Genomic DNA, 22,569 nt, shown 5'->3' with positions numbered 1-22,569 from the left:
CAAAAAGGAAAATCTTGGCATTTAATACACATGCCTTTCCCTTTTTCCCTAGGTATAAACAGTTTCTATTGGGCAGCAAAGTCATCATTATTCTCCTTTTTCTCTTCCTCTCCTCAAGTCAGACAATCTGACTGTCTCTCTCCTCCCTTCATCTCCTTTTTGTTTCCAAAAGTTGCATTGCATTTCTCTCTAAATACCAGCGTTACTATTCATCTTCCTCACCCTTAATCTTCCATCCACTGAACAACTATGGCGCGAACCAAACAATCAGCACGCAAAAATGCCTATCCCTGCACACCATCCTCTTCATCTTCTTCATACGAATCTGTAGAGCGTTTACCATCTCCACCACATCGACCAACACCACCACACACCTCCTCTGCCTCTCCTCCTTCTCACACCAGTCAAGAAATCCTCAATCACAATCCTTTGTCTATTCTTCTTCCACCACTGTATACATCGCCCCACACCAAACATCGCTCAAGTGCCTCCACATTTACGCACTCAAAATACTCCTCCACGATGCTCCATGAGAGTTCAATCTGGAATTGGAACTTCAAAACCTTTGAACCCTAAACCTCATTACTTCATCATCTTAGATTCTAAGACTGATGATTCCTCTGATTCATGTCCCCCATCAACAAAACCACCAACACAACCAGAGCCATCAACAAATACACCAATAAAAACTACGCCATTAGCAACAACACCACCACCACAACATCCATCATCAACTTCAACACAAGCACCAACAACCCCTAAACCTACCACACCTTCAAAATCTTCGTTCTCCTCTGAACCCTCACAATCAACTCCTCCACACCAAAAATGGAGATCGATCAATGACATTATTTCTCCTCCTACCAAACAAAATGAACCCCTCTCTCAACCCAAACCACAAACCAAAATCATAAAAACAAAAATCACAATGACCATTGCTCAATACCTTGCTCGCAAAAAACTTCCAAATCCTCAGAGAAGAAAAACTCTTGCCCCTAAACAAAACCTAAAAAAACTGTCAGAAACCCACCTCTCCAGAACATTCTTCACAATGTTCCCCACCACGAGAACGTTCTCTTGCTCACTCAGTCCCTCCTCCAGCATCCTCTCCCCATTCATAACCTTCCCCATAAACACACACCAAACATTCTCCATCTCCTCGGTCTTCTTCTACTTCCACTTCATCTGCCTCTGAATCGTCTCCTCCCTCTAAGAGATCCAAGCAAACTACTCCTCCATTGATTTCCCCTGACAAATCTAAACTTTTCAATGAAAAATGGGCTCAACGCCCAGTTGGGATTGGACGAGTCTTTGTTTTTGACAAACTCGTTGTTGACGGCAATGTTGTTCAGCATCACAGTGATGCTCTTGGATGGACATCCTTCTTACAAATATCTGAAGCTTATTACCCAGATGTTGTTCGTGCATTTTATTGCAATGCCAAGACATTTACTGAAAAATCTCTAATCATTTATACGATTAAGGGAGTGGAGATCAAACTGACTCCAGAAATTCTAGCCTCCATTCTTCAGTTACCCACAGAAGGTCCATCTGTTTTTGATGACCACTGGTACTCAGCCTTGAATTTTCGCAAGACTGAAGTCTTATGTGATCTGTTTGAAGAAGACTTCACTCGTTACTTGTCCACATATCTTAAGCCCTTTCCTAAAGCGTTTAATAACATGTGTCAACATACTTTGATTCCTCACTATGGAAGTCATGAGTATGTCTCTGATAATGACGCCTTGCTCATCCATCATCTCCTCAACTGCAAGAGACTGAATTTACCCTATGTGATTCTCCAGCACATGATTTGTGCAGCCACCAAAGACTATAGGAAAAACATTGTGCCTTATGGCATGGTCCTGACTAAGGTCTTCAGGTACTTTGGAGTCTCCCTTGCGTCTGAAACATCTATGATCAAAATCTTCAAATTTTCCACCAAAAATCTCTCTCACATGCGCAAAACCTCGTCTGCTCAAACGCCTACTCCTCCATCCTCCTTTCCCACCTCCTTCAAACGCAAGCGGTTAGCAGGTAGATGACCTACTACAAACTATGTTCCATTCTCAACACATCCTACTGATCATGAGGAAAACACAGCAAAAATCCCAACACCAGAACATTCTTCACCAAATCCAAAACGTTCTCCAGAAAATATCCAAACTCCTTCAAACCTCTTTCCTCAAACATTCACCCTACCATCCTCAATTATTCCCTCTTATTCTCAAACACTTCACTCCCCTACTCACGACTTTGGTAACTTCCTATCTAATCCACATTTGTCTACCATGTCTTCACTGTTTGTCTCCCCTAAAAAAACCAGCTCTTCCATTTTCGGCATCAGTCAGTTTTTAAACTTTCCAGCAACTGTTGGACCCTCTAACACATCTATTGGTCCCTTACCCTCTGTCTCATCCTCCTTTGCCTCTTTTCCATCCATCTATACAACGCATATTCCATCCAACACTGTTGTTGCTACCACTTCTCAACCATCTACTCACCTTCACTCTTCGCCTCCCTTGACTGAACCCTTCAACTCTGACATCATGGCTGCTCTTCAGATCATAATGGCACGAGAAGTTCAGCACGATCAAGAAACTGCTTTGTTGAGAACTTGGTTGACAGACCACCTTGCTCTCAAGATGGGAATTCCACCTCCCCCTCCTCATTAGCTTCCTCCTCCTTCTCAAGTTCCTCATCCGGGAAAATCCTCCTCTTCAGAAGGATCTTATCCCTCCTTAGCTTCTTATTTGCTTTACTGTTATCTTTTTGAATGACAAAGGGGGAGAATTAAGTTAGTTTTTAATCTGTAAAAGCCTGATTATGTAATTCTGCTCATAATGATGTATCTTTCTTCTCAATTAAATGAAAAACTAGTTTATTGCATACATTGTTTTAAATTCTGTTAATTTAAAAAATGCACAAATTGAGGGGGAGCTGATAAAGCTCTTTTACATACTTGATATTAGAATCAGAATTAAAATCTAAATTAACATGTTTGTCATCATCAAAAAGGGGGAGATTGTTGAGACAAACTCTATATTTAAAGTTTTGATGAAAATAAACAAAAGTTAATTAAGAAAGTTAATTATGATTCTAAAATGTTATGTTAATTTAACATGTGTTTTTTAGTGGATTTAATTAAGAACAAAATCAAGCAAAGCAGAAAAGACAGCAACAAGATCATTATGCATCAAAACAGAGAATGATCTCTAGGTTCAAAAAATGTTCATCACAACATATTGATCAAACTTTTTATATCTCTTTAACAAAGAGTCTACCCTGGAAATTTATTCATATCTAATCAGTACATGGCAAGGAACAAGTAGGATTCATTCAAGCTCAAGAAGGTTATCAGATCACTAAAATAAAAGAACTCAAAGACAGACAAAAAACAAGACAATTTGTAACTCCAAAAAACAAACTATCAAGAAAGTTCGATCAACCTTAACATATGACAAGACAATTTCAAAGGACATCCAAAATGATTAAAAAGGGAACTCTAGATTGATTATTAAAGCTCAAGAAAGTTCAAACTGACAGACCCAGAACGTTAATCGTTCTCCGTTTTCTGCACAATTCCAGCAGCAGTGTATCTCTTCTGAAATGACTTATAATTCTTCTCCAAAACTCTCTAGCTACATTCAAGACTCAAGATTGAGAGTGTACCATCCAAGATCAAGGAAGAAATGTCAAAGGCTTTTTCTAAAAAGGACATAACTTCTTTAAATGCTAAACCAGAAAAGTCAAAAAGCAGTTTTCAAAGAAGGATTATTTTTATTCTGAAATATTGGTTCAGTCAAAATACATAGCACCTCCAACAGCTCTTTTGTACCTTCATTCAGTGCTTCTACAGCCTATAAATAGAAGGCCAATATCCAGAATCAAGGAAAGAAATTCAAGTGCTGAAAAATCCATAAATCAATCACATACATACTTGAAATTATGCTCTTTTGCAAAATAGAGGCTATCATACATTCTGCTATTTCGCAAAAAACAGTTGCTGATTCATATTCATATAGTAGATTGCGTAATTATCAGTAAATCCTTTGTAAAGAATCAATTCTCAAACAAGAGTTGAGAAATCTCAGATTCTGTCAAAACAATCAAATTGTAAAAACTCAAACTATAAGAGTTTCTTTATAGTTTGTTTAAGATTACATCCTACCAAGGTTAGATAGGTGTTGTTATTGCTTTCTGGGTGGAAAGTAATAGATATTGAAATAGATCAAGGTTGATCTAGACTAGGTGTTGTAAGATCAAGAAGGTCCTTTGTTTTTAAACACTTAGTGGAAAATCTCACAGTGTGAGGACTGGACGTAACCCATGTTGGGTAAACCAGGATAAAATCTTTGAGTGGTATTCTCTATCTTATCTCTTTATTTATCATACTGAATTGATTAACTAAGATAAAACATAAACTGATTTTCTGTTTTAAGCTAATCAAGGAACGTTCTCTATTTTATATCAAAAACCAAGAACGTTCTCCGTTTTCTATTTTCATAACCAAGATCAATGTTGAGTTATTTTCTTAAGTTTTAACAAGAATTTTTAAAAGGTGCATTTACAATTCAAACCCCCCTTTCTTGTAAATCGACATTGTTACTTCAGTGTAACCTAGCCCAATAGTGGCTATAAATTCTCAATGAATTGTGGTTTTCAAGTTGGATGTTGAGAAGACTTAGCTTATGAAATTAAGTGGTTGTAATTTGGTATGAATTACTAGATTAAATCATTTTGGGAGAAGGAACTGGACATAACTATCAGGTTGATGGTGAACCATAATAAATTATTTTGTTATCCATCTTCCCTCTATTTACTGCCTCTGTTTTTTACTTGTTTTATTTTCACCATTTGTTAGCCAAAAAATTTCTTAAAAGCAGAATACACAATTCAAACTCCCCTTTTTCTTGTGTATTTTCCACTTGGAAATCAATTAATAAACCCTTTATTTATTCCTTTACTCAACAAATAATTATTAAAATAGAACAAATTAGAGATAACAAATGAGAGAGAGAGAAAAGAAAGATATAGAGATATAGCAAGACAGAACGGAGAGCGAACGAGAGAGGGAAAGTGAACGAGACACAAATGAGAGAGTGATAGAGAACTTATGAATGAGAGCGAGCAAATGTCAAAGTAGCAGCTAGAGTGATCTGAATCTTTGTGGTCAGAGCGCAGCAATCTAGGTTAGAGCATGGATGTAATATGTGTTGGATCAATATGGGAAGAAGAAGAAGAAAGATTTCTTGTTTAGGATTGTAGAGAGATAAGTGAGAATGAGTAAGTTTTTTTAGTCAAGTGAGAATGAGGAGTTAGTTAAAAAAATGTTTCACCTAAAACATAAATGATCAAATTGTCACTTAAAATTAAAATGAAGGACCAAATCGAAAAGAAAAAAAAAAAGATAAATGATTAAAATGTCTACTGAAATTAAGTCAAGGGGTTGCATATGCTATTTAGTCTATTTTTTATTATTAGGCTTAAATATTTTTTTTTTGTCATTTATCTTTTTTTTAATTTATTTTGATATTTTATCTTTTATTAATGGTGTATTTTAGCATTTTTCATCATAACTCTTTCAAACAACCGTATAATTATTGTCATAAACTATTGAAATCAAATCTTGAATCGTTTGTAAAGTTAAGTTTGCAATCTTAACAAAGATGAGTGAAAATACAATAAATTATGATAAATGTCATTTGTTTTAAAGAGTTTATATATGTTTCAAAGCATGTAAGAATAATTTTTCTAGTGTAAGCTTATTATTGAGTTAAATAGATTTTTTTTTTTAAATATTATAATGGATGTTGTTATAACTTTTCTTGTGATTGTGACAATGACTAAAATACACTACTTATAAAAAATAAATGATCAAAATAAATTAAAATAAAGATAAAAGACTAAAATAAAAATAAAAGACTAAAATAAATATTAGATAAAATATAAAAAACCAAGAGTATATTGAAATCTTATTATTAAACTTTAGTGGAGTATTTATATTAGGCATGGTTTAACTTGACACGAACCTTTTAGTCAAAAAAAAAAAGTTGACATGAATTTTTATTTATTTAAGTCAACTACTTGTTAATTATTATTTTGACTGGATATAATTATTAATTATACATAATAGTGTGATTTAATTCAAGTCAATGATTTTGAATTAAGTTTGCTGATTGATAACTTTTATCATTTTTTTAGCTTATCATTTTTTTTTTCCATTATGATTATTAATTGAGATAATTTAATAACGATTATACTAAATGAATAGTAAAAATTAAGATAACATGAAAAATATTTAGGAAGAAAACTATATGAGCCTGTCTGAATTTGTCACACGGTACATCTTACATTACCAAACTCTTTGAGAAATAAGTCTAAGTTTAATAAAGTATTTCAACGCAAGATTTGGATTTTCTCAAATAATTTATGATTAAAGGGAGTATCTCATTATTTAATTGAATATGTATGTATAAAAGAAATTTACATTGTCCGGTGAATATAAAATAATAAGTGATAAAAAGGAATTTTTATTTAAACTTGCTTTTCACATAATAAAATTATTTGTATAAAAAAGAAAAAATAAGAGACTCTGGGATACATAAAATTATTTTTATAAACATAATTAAAAAGATTATTAAAACTGCTAAAAAGGTCAATTAAACCTTTATCTAAAGAAATCTGAACCAATAAAAGTAGACAATAATGAAAATATATTCTTGGAATATTCGCACAAACAACTACAAATTGCTTATAACTTTTATTAATTTGAAGCAATGAAAAGTTTATAAAAATCAACGTATTGTTTTTTAAAATAACTTACTCTAAATGATTTATAATTAAAAGACAAAAATTAATTATACAATTTCTTAGATAAATAATAGTAAAAAGTCAGAAAAGAAAAACTACTTATCATTTTCTAATTTTTATAAGAGAAGTTGATAAAATAAGTAAATCATTGAAATTATAACCACATATAATTAGTTATACATATACATATAATATCACTCATTTATTTATTTGATTAAGAATAATTGATATTATTTAATTTAATTGTTAGATCTACCAAATCTATACACATATGATTTTTTCAATTCTTATCCATTTATAACTTTTATAAAATATATCAATAGAGAAGTACAATATATATATATATGTAGATATTACCTTATCTAATGAAGAAAAAGAAAATACCTTATCTAAGCAATTGTACGAATAATCGGTCCTTCTCTACTTTATTTTTTTATTTAATATATATTTTATTTATTCTTTCAATTTAGTAATTTCATTTATATATATTCAAAATCAAACTCTCATATCAATAGTCAATTCTTTCAAACAAAAAATGTATACTTTGAAAGTACAAAAGTTTTCTCGTCTCTTCTCCAACTCTCTCAACTCCCTTCCCTCTCGTCCTCAGGTTATGTTTCTTCTTTTTTTTCTTCCACTTTCTTTTGAAACAAAGAGGGGTGGTTTTCTTTTTAGTGAATAAAATTTAAGATAAAGGATGGTGTCTCAGTTCCAAGTAAGTCAAATTTTAAAATTTATTATACCCTAACACTTACAAATAGGAGTTTTTCACTCTTTGTTTAACTTCTATTTGATGATTTTGGTTGTCTTAATCACAAGAAAAATTAAATCTTTATTGGTTGCCATTCGATTAACATATATAATGATCACTATATTTTTCCATTAACTTTTATAATTAATCTTTGACATATTTTTTTTTGTGTGTGTGTAGGTTGAACCCAACTCTAAAAAGGGTAAAACTTTGCTTGCATATGTATCTTACATCATTACTTTGGTTAACTTTGGTGCATCCAAGCCAACCAATCTTCAAAAAGTTATTGCGAAATTTAAACATAAAAAAAATTATTGGGATACCAATATTTTATTGGATAAATATGTTGATGTTAGTCCCATGGATAACAATAATATATTGAAAGATAAAATTATTGATGAAGATCATGCCTCTAGAAGGAGTGGTAACGATTCTAAAGTTTTTGAAGAAGTAAATTATGAAAAAGAGGACACTATAAAGAATCCTCCAATCAATCTCATTGATGATTCTTGTTTTATTTCTCATGAGCTGAATGATTTTTTTGAATCATGCCTCCCTAACATTGTAAAAGGGTGTAAGAGGGTCTTACTTTATAGGTAATTTAATTTTTTCTATATTTGTGCATTGAAATAATTTTGCTTTTTAAATTGAAATATTAATTTGACATATTTTTGTTGTTTGAATGTGGAGCAGTACATTGAAAGATGGAATATCACTTCGTACACTTATTCGCAAGAGTGCTCAACTAAACGGTCCTGCTTTGCTAGTAAGTTCATCTTTATGACCCAAAATTATTATCCTATATTATTATGGTGCATATTCGAGATTTAAGGTCAATTTCTTCTAAAAAAAAAAAAAGATTTAAGGTCAATTTGTTACACTTTTAAAAAAATGGAATATTTTCATCTGTTTGTTACTATTTTTTTTTAATTAAAAGAGAATTTTAGAGTAAATACAAGATGCAATATTAATTTTTTAAATATGAACAGTCATATTTACCTTTCTCAAAAATAATTAACTCAAAATGTGAAAATATGCAATATTATTTTTTTACAGTGTATTTATTTATTTATTCCACAAAATATAGATTGTTGGAGATATGCAAGGAGCTGTGTTTGGTGGGTTGCTTGATTGTCCCTTGAGACCTACAACAAACCCTAAATATCAAGTACGTGAATTTATTATTGTAAAGGTTAAATTTTTTTAAAGTGAATGATATATCAATTGTTAATAAATAAATTAATTATTGATATTATATGTATGTACATAATTAATTAAGTAAATTATTATAATATTAATAATTAATTTATTCACTACTATAGAAGAACCAAATTTTTTTTCTTTTTATACTTTACTATTTTTTACACGAACTTAATGTCTATATATTAAGAAACTTGAAGTATATGGTTTTCTTGTGTTTGTAACAGGGGACATACCAAACTTTTGTGTTTACCAACGTTTATGGTCAACCAACGATTTTTCGACCTACTGGTAAGGGTTTTAATTGATTTTTTTTTTTTTTATAAATCAATTGGATAATTAAGATAATTATTTCAACATTTAATTATATTAAATATATGAACATATTTTTCTTTTTGATTTTCTTTTAACTAGTGGTTGTTTAATTCTAGGTGCCAATCGGTACTATTACTTATGTTCCAATGACTCACTTGCACTTGGTGGAGGTGGTGGTTTTGCTTTATACTTAGATGGGGACTTGTAAGTATTTCAATAGTTACACTTTTTTTATGTGAATAGACTTAATATCAATCATTAATTTATAAATTAATAGTTTATATATATTACTCAAATTATTCTATAAAGTGAGTTCTTTACATGATTTGACAGGAATTTCTACAACCTATATAGGTAAGATATTTTACATTATGATAAACACATTATAACTATATTATTTGTGTGCATTTAAAGTTAATTATAATTACAATCAAACTGTTTATAATCATTAAATTATTATAATTGAATGATATTATAATTTTTTTTTATAGATTTACCGTGTATATAAATAAAATTCATAATTGTGATTTTTAATTACCACCAATTAAATTGGATCGTCTCACTTGTCTTGAATATTTCCTTGAAAAGGTTAACCGGAGCTAGTGGACCCTGCGATACATTTGGAAATGAATGTCTTGCTCATACCCCAGAGTTTGAATTAAAGAATGTTGAGGTATGTTCATACTATTTAGTATTTACTTTACTTTTGTTATCTAGCTTATTCAACTAATTAATTAGTGCTTCAATGTAGAACAATTTGACTTTCAATTGATTATTGCTTATATACTTATCACTCAGGTTAATAATTTTGTTCATCTATGTTGTTAAGTGTTTGGATCCACTACAATAGTTTAGAGAGTATTAGATTTAAAGAAGTTGAAGATTTTATTTTTTAAATCTAATAGCCTTATGAAGTAGAAGACTCAACTCTAAATAAGTATTAATTATTTTTATATCATACGACTAGTGATGATCTCAACAATCCAAATAATATTTTATAAATTTAAAACAATCAAAAGATGGTTTGAGAGAATTAGAGTGACAAAAAAATTATTAATTAACTATTAACATTGACTATTTTAGAATGAAAAAAATTCATTGTTTTTTGCAAATCGCTGTGGACGAAACTATTAAGTTTGAGTACTAATTGATAGATTGGAAAGAATTTATTAATCTATTAAGTTCCATTTTAATAAAAAATTATCCAATTCAATCCATCCGGTAAACATAAAACACAATCTAAATCATATTTTAATGATATTTATTCAATCTGTCTAATAACTTTTTTAACATTCTAATAAATGGTATATTTGCAGTAATAATTTTTTGTTATTTCAAAAAATAATTTTATTTATAATTCTAAAAAATGTTTTTTTTACCAAAAATATTTTTTTAAATATTTAAAAAAACTTTTTTTTTCTTATTTTAGAAAACAGTATTTTATTTTTATAAGTAGATTATTTTTTAAACAAATTTTATAATTTTAAAAACTATTTTTGTTTCGAAAAGAAAATATTATTTTATTATTTAAAAATTTTACTTTTTGATAAAAATATATTTTATTATTTTATAAATAAATAATTTATATATTGTTAATTCAATTATTGTGGTGACGGTTGATGGTGGTCGGTAGTGATCACTAAAGTGACAAACGGTAGAGCATTGACGACCTCCACGGCATCTAACAACAGGGATCGACAATCACGGTGTAGGTTGGTGGGGAAGCTCCGGCGGTGGGCCGTCTATGGACCCCACTATTATTAAATTGAAATTACTTATTTTAAAATTAATGAAAAACAGTTTTCCAAAATAATAAAAAATTACTTTAGGATAATTATTGCTTTTAAAATAATAAAATACTGTTTTTGAAAATAATATAAAAAACTTTATTTAAAATGATTATAGAAATTTTTTTGAACATTAAGAAAAAAAATATATTTTTCTTTCCTAATAAACAAAAAAACATGTTCTTTCCAAAACAACAAAACAAATAAAGAGTTTCTTAAACGGGCTATTTTAAAAAATAAATAAATAATTATAATCTACTTAATTTTATTTAAAAGAAATATGTGATACATTGACTTTTTAAAAAGGTTGAATGAATTGGATTTATTCATATAAACAGATAAATTATATCTAATTTATTAAGAATTTTATTGTATAATAAATAAGTTAGACGAATTTATAGTTAGATAAATTGAATAAAATCGCCACCACTAATTTTTTTAATATTTTTTGACCATAGTTCGTAATATGTAAGAAGGTGCATATAGCTTGTCCATTTCTTATTTTTATTACCATTCAAATTATGAATCCCATCAATTAACTATATTTCTAATATGTGCAGTTGTGGGGCTTCACACATGCTTCCTCTTAATTACATGATGTAATTAAGGATGCTCACAAAAAAAAACATGCGAAACTTTTGAAGGGATGTCCAAACATATCGTCTACTAAACTACTAGTCAAAATTCTCTTATTTCTTTTCTCTACTATATTACTGTTTTGATATGTATAAAAATAATTAGACTTACTAAATATTAGATTATTGTATTTTATAACCTCAAAAAGCTTTGGTAATAGATAAGATAAGAAGTGGAGAAAATCCAAACTCTTAAACTACCAATAAATGTTAAATAGTATTTTGTTTTTATAGGAAATTTGAAGTATTTTACCAGCAAAAAACACTATATATTAATAATCTTAATTAACTGTATATTATAGGAAAAAATTCATTGTTTTTTGCACATCGCTATAATATATACAATAATTACAAAAAATATTAATTAAAAAAAACACTATATGTTTAAATTTAAATTTAAATTGTATGTGTTTTGAGCTTCATTTAAGATATAAAAATAAACTAATGATATGGTAAATTTAAATAAATTCAATGATTTGAGTATGATTTTACTTTATTTAAAATTGACCATTGATTTCTGAATAATATCATTAGACTATATCAGAAGTGTTATCTTAAATATATGTTGCATTTAAGAATTTTTTAATCATTTACATGTTATTTTTCTCATTGTAGCTTAAAAAGTGTTTACGTAATTATTTTAATAGTATAAAAAATTAGTATTTGAAAAATAAAATTTTATATTTTTAAATTAAGTATGTTAATTTTTATTATGTTTACCTGATTGAACTGAACCAAATCAACATGTTGTTTATCGGCGGTGTTTGCAAAAAATTTATGTATTTATATCGCAACTTTACAGTCTAAAATTTTAATATACAATAAACTACTAAATTTAATTTATCAATTAAAATTTTAAAAATTCGATACCTCTAAAATATTTTTTAATTTCACTATAATTAACTTACTAGATCTTGGTTTCGAACCCGAGACATTTTATTTTATTTGTGTATGTATGCAAGTGCAAATATGATGCCATGTACAACAAATATTAATTTTTGTTCTTAGACATTTACATATTATTATATACTCGTGCCTTTAATTCTTCAGTTATGTTTTGCAACACTGAATTTATTTTTTGAGTAAGAGATGCAGTTTTAAAATTAAAGATTCACACTAAATTTTTTTTGTTAGAGATATTATATTTAACATATATTATTTTAAAAATTCACGCTAAAAATTTAGTCCTCTAAAATAATATTTGATAGAAATAATATATTAACATGTATTATTTTCTATATAGATTAAAAAAGGTAAGGTTTTTGTTGTTACCAATTTCACAATTGTTTCAGATGTTGATTCTTCTTATAGGACCACTAGACATGCATGCATACAAATCCAATATTTAATATACTACACAGATTAAATCGGTGAGTGAGAAGAATGTCTCTCATGCTATTTACCTCTTTACTTCTACATACGATACTGATTATTTAATAGATTTGTTGATTTATTTATAATTTTTTTTTAACACGTATAACGTTGTTTTTTCTACATATATGTGATTAACGTATTGAAAGTTGTTGGTGTTCAAAAGGGTCGACACTAAAAATGAAAATCGATCAAAAATGATATCCATAGAGTTGGACTACGGTGAATATGTATATATTATATTTTATATATTTTTAATGTAGGTGCTAAAAATATGTTAAATGGTAGTATTATTAACGTACTTTATACATATATTGTGACTAAATATTGATTACAAGTTAATATGTTCGAAATGCCAGTAAATAGTCTCGGTTTTCTTATTGATCAATATCATGATTTTACTTAGTCAAAAATAAATAAATATCACGGTTTTATAAATTATTTGTAATGAAATTTATATTATTAAAGGACTAGTTTTTTTTTTTTTTACTAAAAATACCTAACATAATTATTTCTTGAATAAAAAATACATTTGTGGTTCTTAAGAATTTTATTATTGTTATAGAATATAATAATTATTTAATTGTATCAAAATTAAAATAATAAATTTATTAAATTATTATATTTTAAATTATGAATTTTTTCTACTTTAGACCGGATATTATTCTTTCACTTTAAATTTTTTATACTAAAAATACAAAGAAAACTTTTCTTACCAGAGAATGAATGAGTTATTAAAATCTTAAATTCTATATTAAGTGAAAAGCATTTTAAAAATTATTAAATGGAGTTAAAGTAAAAAAATTTGCCTCAAATGTTATTTTTAATTTTTATATATAATATAATAATATTAATTATTTATTTTTAATTGTGCTTGCCTCTTGGTTGCCCCTTGCACCATTGTTCTATTAAAGAATGGTCGTTAATGCTCCAATCAAAATAATAAATTAAAAAAAATTATAATAAAAGTAAATATTATCTTGAAATCTTAGTGTAACTGACAATTTTAACATGGAGGTCTTGTTCTAAATTCATAACGTATAAGTTAATTATGATAATATTTCACTACAAGAATTTTAAATTATTGTGACCGAAGACCTACGACGGTTGTGAAAAAACTGCCCATATTCTTCGTTTGCGAATGTTATGGACAACTATCGTTGCATTTTGTTGTAAAAAGTGCGTTCATTTTCATATTATATTGTTGGAACCAAATTGGTTTTACATTTAGAGTTTTGATGATTAACAAAAGTATTTGATGAAAATAATATATTTGATTTCAAAGAGTATGAAAGAAGATTCATGTTTTTGAAGAAAATCTAAAATAAGATTTGATTCAAATTTATAATTGAAGAAAATCTAAAATAATATTTGATTCCAAATTTTAATTGATGAAAATCTAAAATAAGATTTGATACAAAATTATAATTGAAGAAAATCTAAAATAAAATATGATTCAAATTTATAATTGAAGAAAATTAAAAATAAGATTTGATTCAAATTTATAATTGATGAAAATCTAAAATAAGATTTGATTCATATTTATAATTGAAGAAAATCTCTTACCAAGTTGAAAAGAATATATAGTTAAGATTTGAACAATATTTGATCAACATTTGAAGAAGATTTAATTAAGATTTGATCAAGATTTATCTACACAAAATAGAAACATAATCAATCTAAAGAATTCACAAACTCAATCTATACAAAATAGAAATAGAATCAATTTAAAGAATTTACAAACTCAATCTGAACATGATACAATTCAAAATTAAACAAGGACTAAATTGAAGCTCAAATTTTCACTATAAATAGACACTCTAGACTGAAGAAGAAAATCATCGAAAAACAGAAAAAAGTAGAAGGACTCAAGCTCAAAGTTCTCAATTCATCTTAGAGTTCAAAGAGATAAACACTTGTTCGAGTTAGAAATATTTTTTGAGTGTTCTATTCTTAGAGCGTGAGTGTTATTATTATTATCAACTTTGTTATAAGCAACTAATCAAGTTCCAATCTTTTGTATCCAACCCGATAGTGGTTTAGTTCCTTCTTCAATTTGGAGTTGTCAAGTTGCTAGGAGAAGACTTGGCTTGCACGGTCAAGGTGGTTAGTTCCTTATTCAGTCTAGGGTTGTCAAGTTGTTAGGAGAAGACTTGGCTTGTAGGTTAAGGTGGTTAGTTCCTCAACAGTCTGGGGTTGTCAGGCTGTTTGGGAAGACTGGCTTGGAAGGTCAGGTGCTTTGTAATTCAAGGTATTTGAATTAGTAGATTAAAGCCTTATGAATGAAGGGACTAGATGTAGCCAAGTAAGTGGCGAACCAGGATAAATATATGTGTCAAATTATTTATGCTTTCATTGTTTACTACTTCTGAATCTGATTGTTTCTTTTCTAAGTAATTCATTAAAACCAACCAACCTTGATTAAATTAGCAAAAAATTATCAACTTTACCAAATACAATTCAACCCCCCCCCCCTCTTCTCGTGTTTGCACTTTCAATTGGTATCAGAGCTCGATCTCAAGGTTGAGAACTTTACAATGTTTGAGGAAAGATCCCCACGTCTTGATTTAGTGAATCAACAAATAAAGAAATTGAGGTATTTTCTAAAATAGAGAATATGAAAACTGAATTTAAAACAGAAAATACAAATATGAAAACTGATATTACTGAACTTAAAATAGAGAATGCAAATCTAAAAACTGATATTACTGAACTTAAGACAGATAATGCAACTCTGAGAACTGATATTATTGACCTTAAAACGGAAAATGCAAATATGAAAACTAATATTCTTGAACTTAAGGGTGAAAATCTAACCCTAATAAGTAATTATAGTTCAACATCAACTGAAAATATCACATGTAACTCTGATAAGCATGAAGAAGTATTTTAAGATTTTATTGATAATAGTATGGAAAGAAGCAAGTATGCATCTATAATTTATAGGGTTAGTAGAAATGGTAAAGAGGAATAGGATTTCATGAAAAAGTAATTGAATATACGTTTATTCCATGTGATGATTTATGTACTATTTGCTATAAGAAATGTCACACTAAAATATCTTCACATATGCTAACCACATGGAAAGACAAGAAATGTTTAAGATTGCCTCCATTATGTTGCAGATGTTCTAAACAACCAAATTGAAACACCAGTCATGGTGCCTGGTCAATCGATGCTTGCAATATATGAAGGCAAAAAGGTCTATGTTCCAAGACCTACTAAACAGAAGCACTACTCTAGTGGAAGAAAGACTGGTCAACACAATAACTATCAGAACCAGAACCATATAATGAACCAGAAATATCAAAAAATTCTGGAGTATCAACATAATCAAAACCGGTAGAGAAATCACACATATCAACAAAATCAAAATTGGCAGAGAAAGCACACATATCAACAGAACCAAAACTACCAGAAGAATCAAAATTACCATCAGTTCCAAAATTACTAGAGGAACTCAATACATCAGCAGAAATAGAAGTGTTAGATGAACAATCAGAATCAAGAGACTTCTTTGAACACTCTAATCAAATTCATCAAGACAACAAACCTGGATGGTAATTCAAATCCCTTCATCCAAACTCTCTAGAGAATATGCAAACTCATAACCTAAAAACTAGAAAAGAAGAACTAAAAGGGTTTTCAGGGTGAAACTAAAACTGTTAACATATAGGTGATATCTTTCTTTAAATTTAATTATTGTCTGGTATTATGTTTACTGTGATAACAAGAAGTTTGATCTTAAAAATGAAAGCTAGATAAGTATTTTGCAGGTTCTTAAAAATTTAGAGGAACAAGGAGATGCAGAAGTAGCATACAAGTTTGGTTTTCAAAAACAAGTAGAAACCACCAAAAACACCGTTGATGTTTTGGTTGTATTGATTTCATTATTCAATTATCTGATTTATATTATGTTATATCACAAATAGCTTGATCTTAAAAAGTCAAAGCATGTTGAAGATACTGCAGGATTACTGGAACCAGAAGAAGTAGATCCAGACAAATTAAAAGATGACAAATCTTTAGAGTATGAATCTGATCAAGTTAGAATCAGTCAAGATAAGTCAAAAGGAAGATTTGGATGGTAGTACAAAACATCTCATCTCATTGGAAGTTCAGGTGATCATTTGAGGATCAGATCATCATTAAAAGATGCCACTTTTTTTGGCTCACTCTCGTCAATTGAGTCTACCACTGTTGATGAAGCATTGGCAGATGATGGACATATTCTTGCAATGCAAGAAGAGTTAAATGAATTTGAGAGGAGTGATGTTTGGGATCTAGTACCTAGACCAGATAAGAACATTTCTGGAACCAAGTGGATTTTTAGAAACAAGCTAAATTTAAAAGGTGAAGTGGTTAGAAACAAGGCAAGACTTGTCGCAAAAGGGCATTGATTATACTGAGAAATTTGCTACAGTTGCTAGGTTAAAAGCTATTTGTATTCTACATTCTTTTGCTGCAAATAATATTATATTATTTCAAAGATATGTTAAAAGTGTTTTTCTAAATGTTTTTCTACTAAATTTCCAAATCATGTTTTTAAACTTAGGAAATTTATGCATGATCTAAAACAATTACCTAGGGAATGATATGATAGAATTAGTAACTTTTTGCTTAAAAATAACTTTCAAAGAGCATATGTTGATAATACACTCTTTAGAAAATCGATAGGAGATGACATTTTTATTATTTAAATTTATGTTGATGACATTATTTTTAGATCTACTAATGGTACTTTTTGCCAATAATTATCTATATAGATGCAGCTTGAAATTCAAATGAGTATGATGGGATAACTTATGTTCTTCTTAGGGATACAAATTCAGCAAAGTAAAAAAAAAGGTATATACATTCATCAAACTAAATATACAAAAGAGCTTCTTAGGAAGTTTAAGATGAGTGATTGCAAACATATGGCTACACCAATACACCCTACTTGTAACACCCCAAAATTCTCATATATTATATATGTGTCTTGTTAGTAATTGTTATGATTTATTATTAAATTAATAATTATTTTATGTATAAATAAATTAAACTAAATTTTATCACACTCTATTTTACCTGAATAATTATAACCTTTATTTTTATTTAATTATTTTTGCGTGATAATTGCACGGGGATGATTTATGATGTAATTATTTTCTAAATGGACTATTGTGCATTTTTTATTTGATTAGTTTCGATGATCATGAAATTGATGTGTTAGATATGTTTGTTTTTATTTTGTTATGTGTGGGTGGTATTCTTGTCTTGCTTGATTTATTTTAGTTGATAAAATATTAGTTGAATTATTTAATTAAATTAGAATTTATAAAAGTTATATTGTTTGTTAGTTTTATTTACAACCAAATAAGTATTTATTTTATGAGATATTATAGAGTTAGTGAAACCCAACCTTTATATATAAGTATTTTGAAAATATTTTTGTTCCATCCTAAAAAAAAAACTAGTGACTTAACTCATTCTTTTACTCTCATTTATGACAAGATTTTATTACAAGTCATGGTGTTTCTTGGCATAATGTGCGTTAACTCATTTTTTACACCTTTAATTTATTTTTTAAAGAAAGATTATAAATTTAATTATGAGTTTCTTTTTTTGTGCAATTAAGAGATGACTATTCTCCTTTTTGTATCTCATGCATTCTATTCTCCTTTTTGTATCTCATGCATTCATCTCTTTTAAACTAAAATTATAATTTTATTTTAATTGTCTACAAAAATAATTATATGCTATTTTTGGTTCTGTAACTATTAGATAAAAAAATTAAAAGGGTGATGTGACACCCTCTAAATTATTTATTTAATTAAAATGGATGGTGTGACACCCTGTAATATATGGTGAAGTTTATTAGGGAGTCCTAATTAACTTATACACATAAATACACATGATTTCAATTGACTTTGTAACAACCTATTAAAATTAAATAAATAGTAATTATTGGTAGCATAATTTTGGAATTAAGTGCACTTCAACTTTAGACAAGAACTCAATTGTAAATAGCTATTACGTTCATACATTTCCATTAGGCCTCTTGCTGTCACACATATTTGTCATTTGTACACTCATAAAATAATTTTATAAGTCATTTTCCCCATGCTGAGTTAGGTTAGATATTAAATTAGCGATTCGTAAGATATTGATATGATGTCTAAATGTCTTAAAAGAAAAAGGTTGATTTTATTTTCGTCGTAAAGAAATTAACTATAATGCTTTGATTGTTTTTTTTAATACCTCTATCTTGATGAAATTAATTATAGAGTTATATTTTTATTATTATACCTTGATAAATATGTTTGTAGTGAAAATGTTTAGTGTTTTACGTGTTTTAGAGTATTTAATTATAAAGTTATAATTTTTATAATGATGTAATTAGTAATATATTTATTATGATGTATTTGATTCTAAGTGTTGACTTTTGAGTATTATAAATTTAAAACTTGACTTTTATGAACAATATATGTGTTTTGAGGAAATTGATGAGAATTTTATATTTCTTTAATTTTAATAATATGAGAAAATTGATTATTGAATGCATTAATGAATAGTCTATTTTTAGAATGTTGAAAACTTTATAGTGAAAGGAATGAAATTTATGTTGTTATTGTATTCTTGGTTATATGAGTTTTAATGGTTATCAATAACACGTAGTCAAATCGAATCTTATGGATTATTAAAATGAAAGTGGTGATTTTGATATATTTGTTCACATGCATATTTGATGTGTTGAAGTTATTGAGCTATAACTATGAACATCCATGATAATATAAATTTGATGTCTTATGTGATTAAAAAGTTTAATCTAAAATATTTTATCTTTGTAGTTGCCTAAGTGGCTGGTGATTTGTGTTTTAAATATTGTTATCTTTGTGGTTGCCTAAGTGGCTGATGACTTGTGTTTTAAATATCATTATCTTGTGGTTGCCTAGGTGGCTGGTGATTTGTGTTTTAAATATTATTATCTTTGTGGTTGTCTAAGTGGCTGGTGGTTTGTGTTTTAAATATTGTTATCTTTGTGGTTGCTTAAGTGGCTAATGATTTGTGTGATTATTTAAGTGAGTGGTGACATGTACATTTTGAGTATCATTATCATTTCATGACATATCATATGCATCTTTTTGGACGCCTGTGTGGCTGGTTTAATTTTTCCCCCTTGGTATGGATGACTTCTGTGTTGACGCCTCTGTGGCTGGTTATATCCAGATCATATAAATTTAGGAGCATGCATAACTTGCATACATTTTATTGTTATTTTTATTTTGATATAATTATTTGTTCTACGGTTGCTACTTGATTTATTTAGATATATTTTATGATTTTTGATACCCCTTTGAGAACTATTAAAGAATCAATTTCTTTAAATCTTTTTTTAAGAAAAGATTTTATATTCATATTTTATAGTTGTTAATTTATTATTTGGTTTAATTTTTGTTGTGGGATGAACTGACCCCTTACACCAACATTTAGGTACTAATGATCTCAAAAAGTTGCATGAATGATGTTTGATTGGTGTAAGCGCAGGGGAAAATGAGACTTTTACTTAGAAAATATGTTTTGTATTACTAAATTTTTTGTGGTACATTGTAAAGTTATTTATTCGTTACCATTAACTTTTAATAGAAATGTGGAAGTGAGATTTGATTCGCTAAAAAATAATTGAATGTCATTAATTTCAGTCAACCTTATTTCTTTTGAATTTCACTTAAAGAGAATTTTTTTTATTTTAGACCATAAATAAATATCCGATCTAACAATTAGAATAGTAATTTTGCAAATGAATAAATAAATAATATTTTAGTAAATTACATTACGTTCTTTTACGAGAAAAAATATATCAAGTTATTTTCTTACGCATCTTCAATTTATTACATGATGAACTACTCATAAGAAGAAAAAAAATTAGTTGTTTCTAAAAGAAAATAAATATTTTTAAGTAATATTCGGATAAAAAAATTGGGCGTTACATTGTGGTATCAGAGCACTAATTCTCGGACTTTGGTGGGGTGGATGTGTTGTGTATGTTGCATGTTTTCTGTTGTTGGTTGTGTTATTTGTTCGATTTTCTTATTATTGAATTTTATTAATTACTTAAATTTTAATTATATGTCATTAATTGTGTGACCAATTTGAATTTTTACTAATGACTTAAATTTCTATTATGTGTCATGTAACCTACTTGTAAGAATTACTTAAATTCCTATTATGTGCCATTAATTATTTTACCCGTTTGGTTTTCTAATTATTGAATTTCTTAACTTTTCTATTATGTGTCATTAATTGTGTAACTTCCTTTAATTTGAATTTTTATTAATTTCTTAAATTCCTATTATGTACCATTAATTGTATTAATTGTTGTTTTTCTAGTTATTGAATTTTATTGCTTAAATTATTATGTATCATTAGTTGTTTAACCTCCATTAATTTTTGCCATTAAATATATGCCTTAAATATTTGGTTTAATGGTGTTATTTTATTGTGTATTTAGTTGTTTTCTGAAATCCATATGTTTAGTATGTTTTCTTAGCATTGTCTTTTTATATTATTTAGAAATCTTCTTTTTAATTTGATAGATTTTACTATCTTTTTATGATTTTTTTTACTTGTTTATCATATGACTATTTTGTTTTAATATTCTTAGATTATCTACTTCTTGCTCACGTTAAATGTTTTGTGATCTAGCTATTATTTGGCTTAATTAGTCTTGTTAATAATAATCCTGAATAATACAAAATAATTTCATCTTCTACTTGATACAAATGAATATTATTATGTTATTTGTTGTTATCATTATCTCTTTTATGTTAATTTTCTAAAACTATAAATTTTAGTTCGCTTGAATTGCAAATGTTTTAAAAAGAATATCATTTAATTCGATGTGATTATTAGTGTTATAAATAAATTTTCCTTTTAATTTTTTTAGTTCAGATATTTTTTGATATTCCAAAGATATTTAATAAACTAATTTGATTTAATTTTATTTCTTAAAGTAATCTTCTTAAGACAAATTTAATGTAGTTATGTTTTCTTTTTGAATTTATATACATATTTAATATTTTTTTATTTTATGAATGTTGTTCACACACTGTAAGATGAAGAGTTAAGATAGTATGTTGTTGTAATTATTTTACCATTAATATTATTATTATTTTTATTATTGTTATCATTTGTTAACATTTAGATTTCTATTTTATGTTAAAAGTTACATTAAAAAAAAAAAAGAGGATTAAGAATGATTTTCCCTTGTCAACAATCATTGAATATTTTTATAAAATGAATTTTGTCTAGATATCTAAATTAAAATATTTTTCTAGTATTTACTATTATTATCTAAATGCCGCAAATCTTAATTATAAAACTATATTTTTATTTATTTAATTTTATCATGTAATTTATTTTAAAAGACTGGTTGGATTAAAAAGAGTTTACAAATATACTAAAAGTCTTTTAATAATATTGATTTTAAAAAAAATTAATATGATTATTACTAAATGAATATAAGAAGTTAATCGTGACTTAATTTCGAAGAAGGCGATAACAATAATTCGTTTTACTATCCTTGAGAATTTATTTTACCTATTAAAAAGTCTACAAGATTTATTTTATTTTGCATTGTCTTTATGAGATAAGTTACAATATGTGTGTGCTATTAATAAAGATAAATGTATCGAATTTATGGAATTTAATAAAA

General features: G+C 27.5%; 1 protein-coding gene across 2 annotated transcripts; it reads left to right on the top strand.

Moving 5' to 3' along the window:
- Window positions 1-7,348: 7,348 nt before the first annotated feature.
- LOC101509941 (uncharacterized) lies at window positions 7,349-11,745 on the top strand. 2 transcript variants are annotated; one of them, XM_027333644.2, is made up of 9 exons: window positions 7,367-7,528; window positions 7,745-8,160; window positions 8,258-8,330; window positions 8,652-8,732; window positions 8,992-9,055; window positions 9,196-9,283; window positions 9,413-9,433; window positions 9,668-9,752; window positions 11,427-11,745. In XM_027333644.2, exons 1-9 carry the CDS (start codon window positions 7,511-7,513, stop codon window positions 11,454-11,456), a joined length of 876 nt encoding a protein of 291 aa, XP_027189445.1. In that variant the 5' UTR covers window positions 7,367-7,510; the 3' UTR covers window positions 11,457-11,745. The 2 variants fall into 2 exon arrangements, with proteins under 2 accessions (XP_004497807.1, XP_027189445.1); XM_004497750.4 differs by lacking the exon at window positions 9,413-9,433 and having other exon boundaries at window positions 7,349-7,423.
- Window positions 11,746-22,569: the final 10,824 nt, after the last annotated feature.

The sequence above is a fragment of the Cicer arietinum genome, chromosome 4 (genome assembly GCF_000331145.2).
Source record: "Cicer arietinum cultivar CDC Frontier isolate Library 1 chromosome 4, Cicar.CDCFrontier_v2.0, whole genome shotgun sequence".
Taxonomy (NCBI): Eukaryota; Viridiplantae; Streptophyta; class Magnoliopsida; order Fabales; family Fabaceae; genus Cicer; species Cicer arietinum.
Note: the sequence above shows the minus strand (reverse complement) of the source record. Positions and strands in the feature narration are given on the sequence as shown.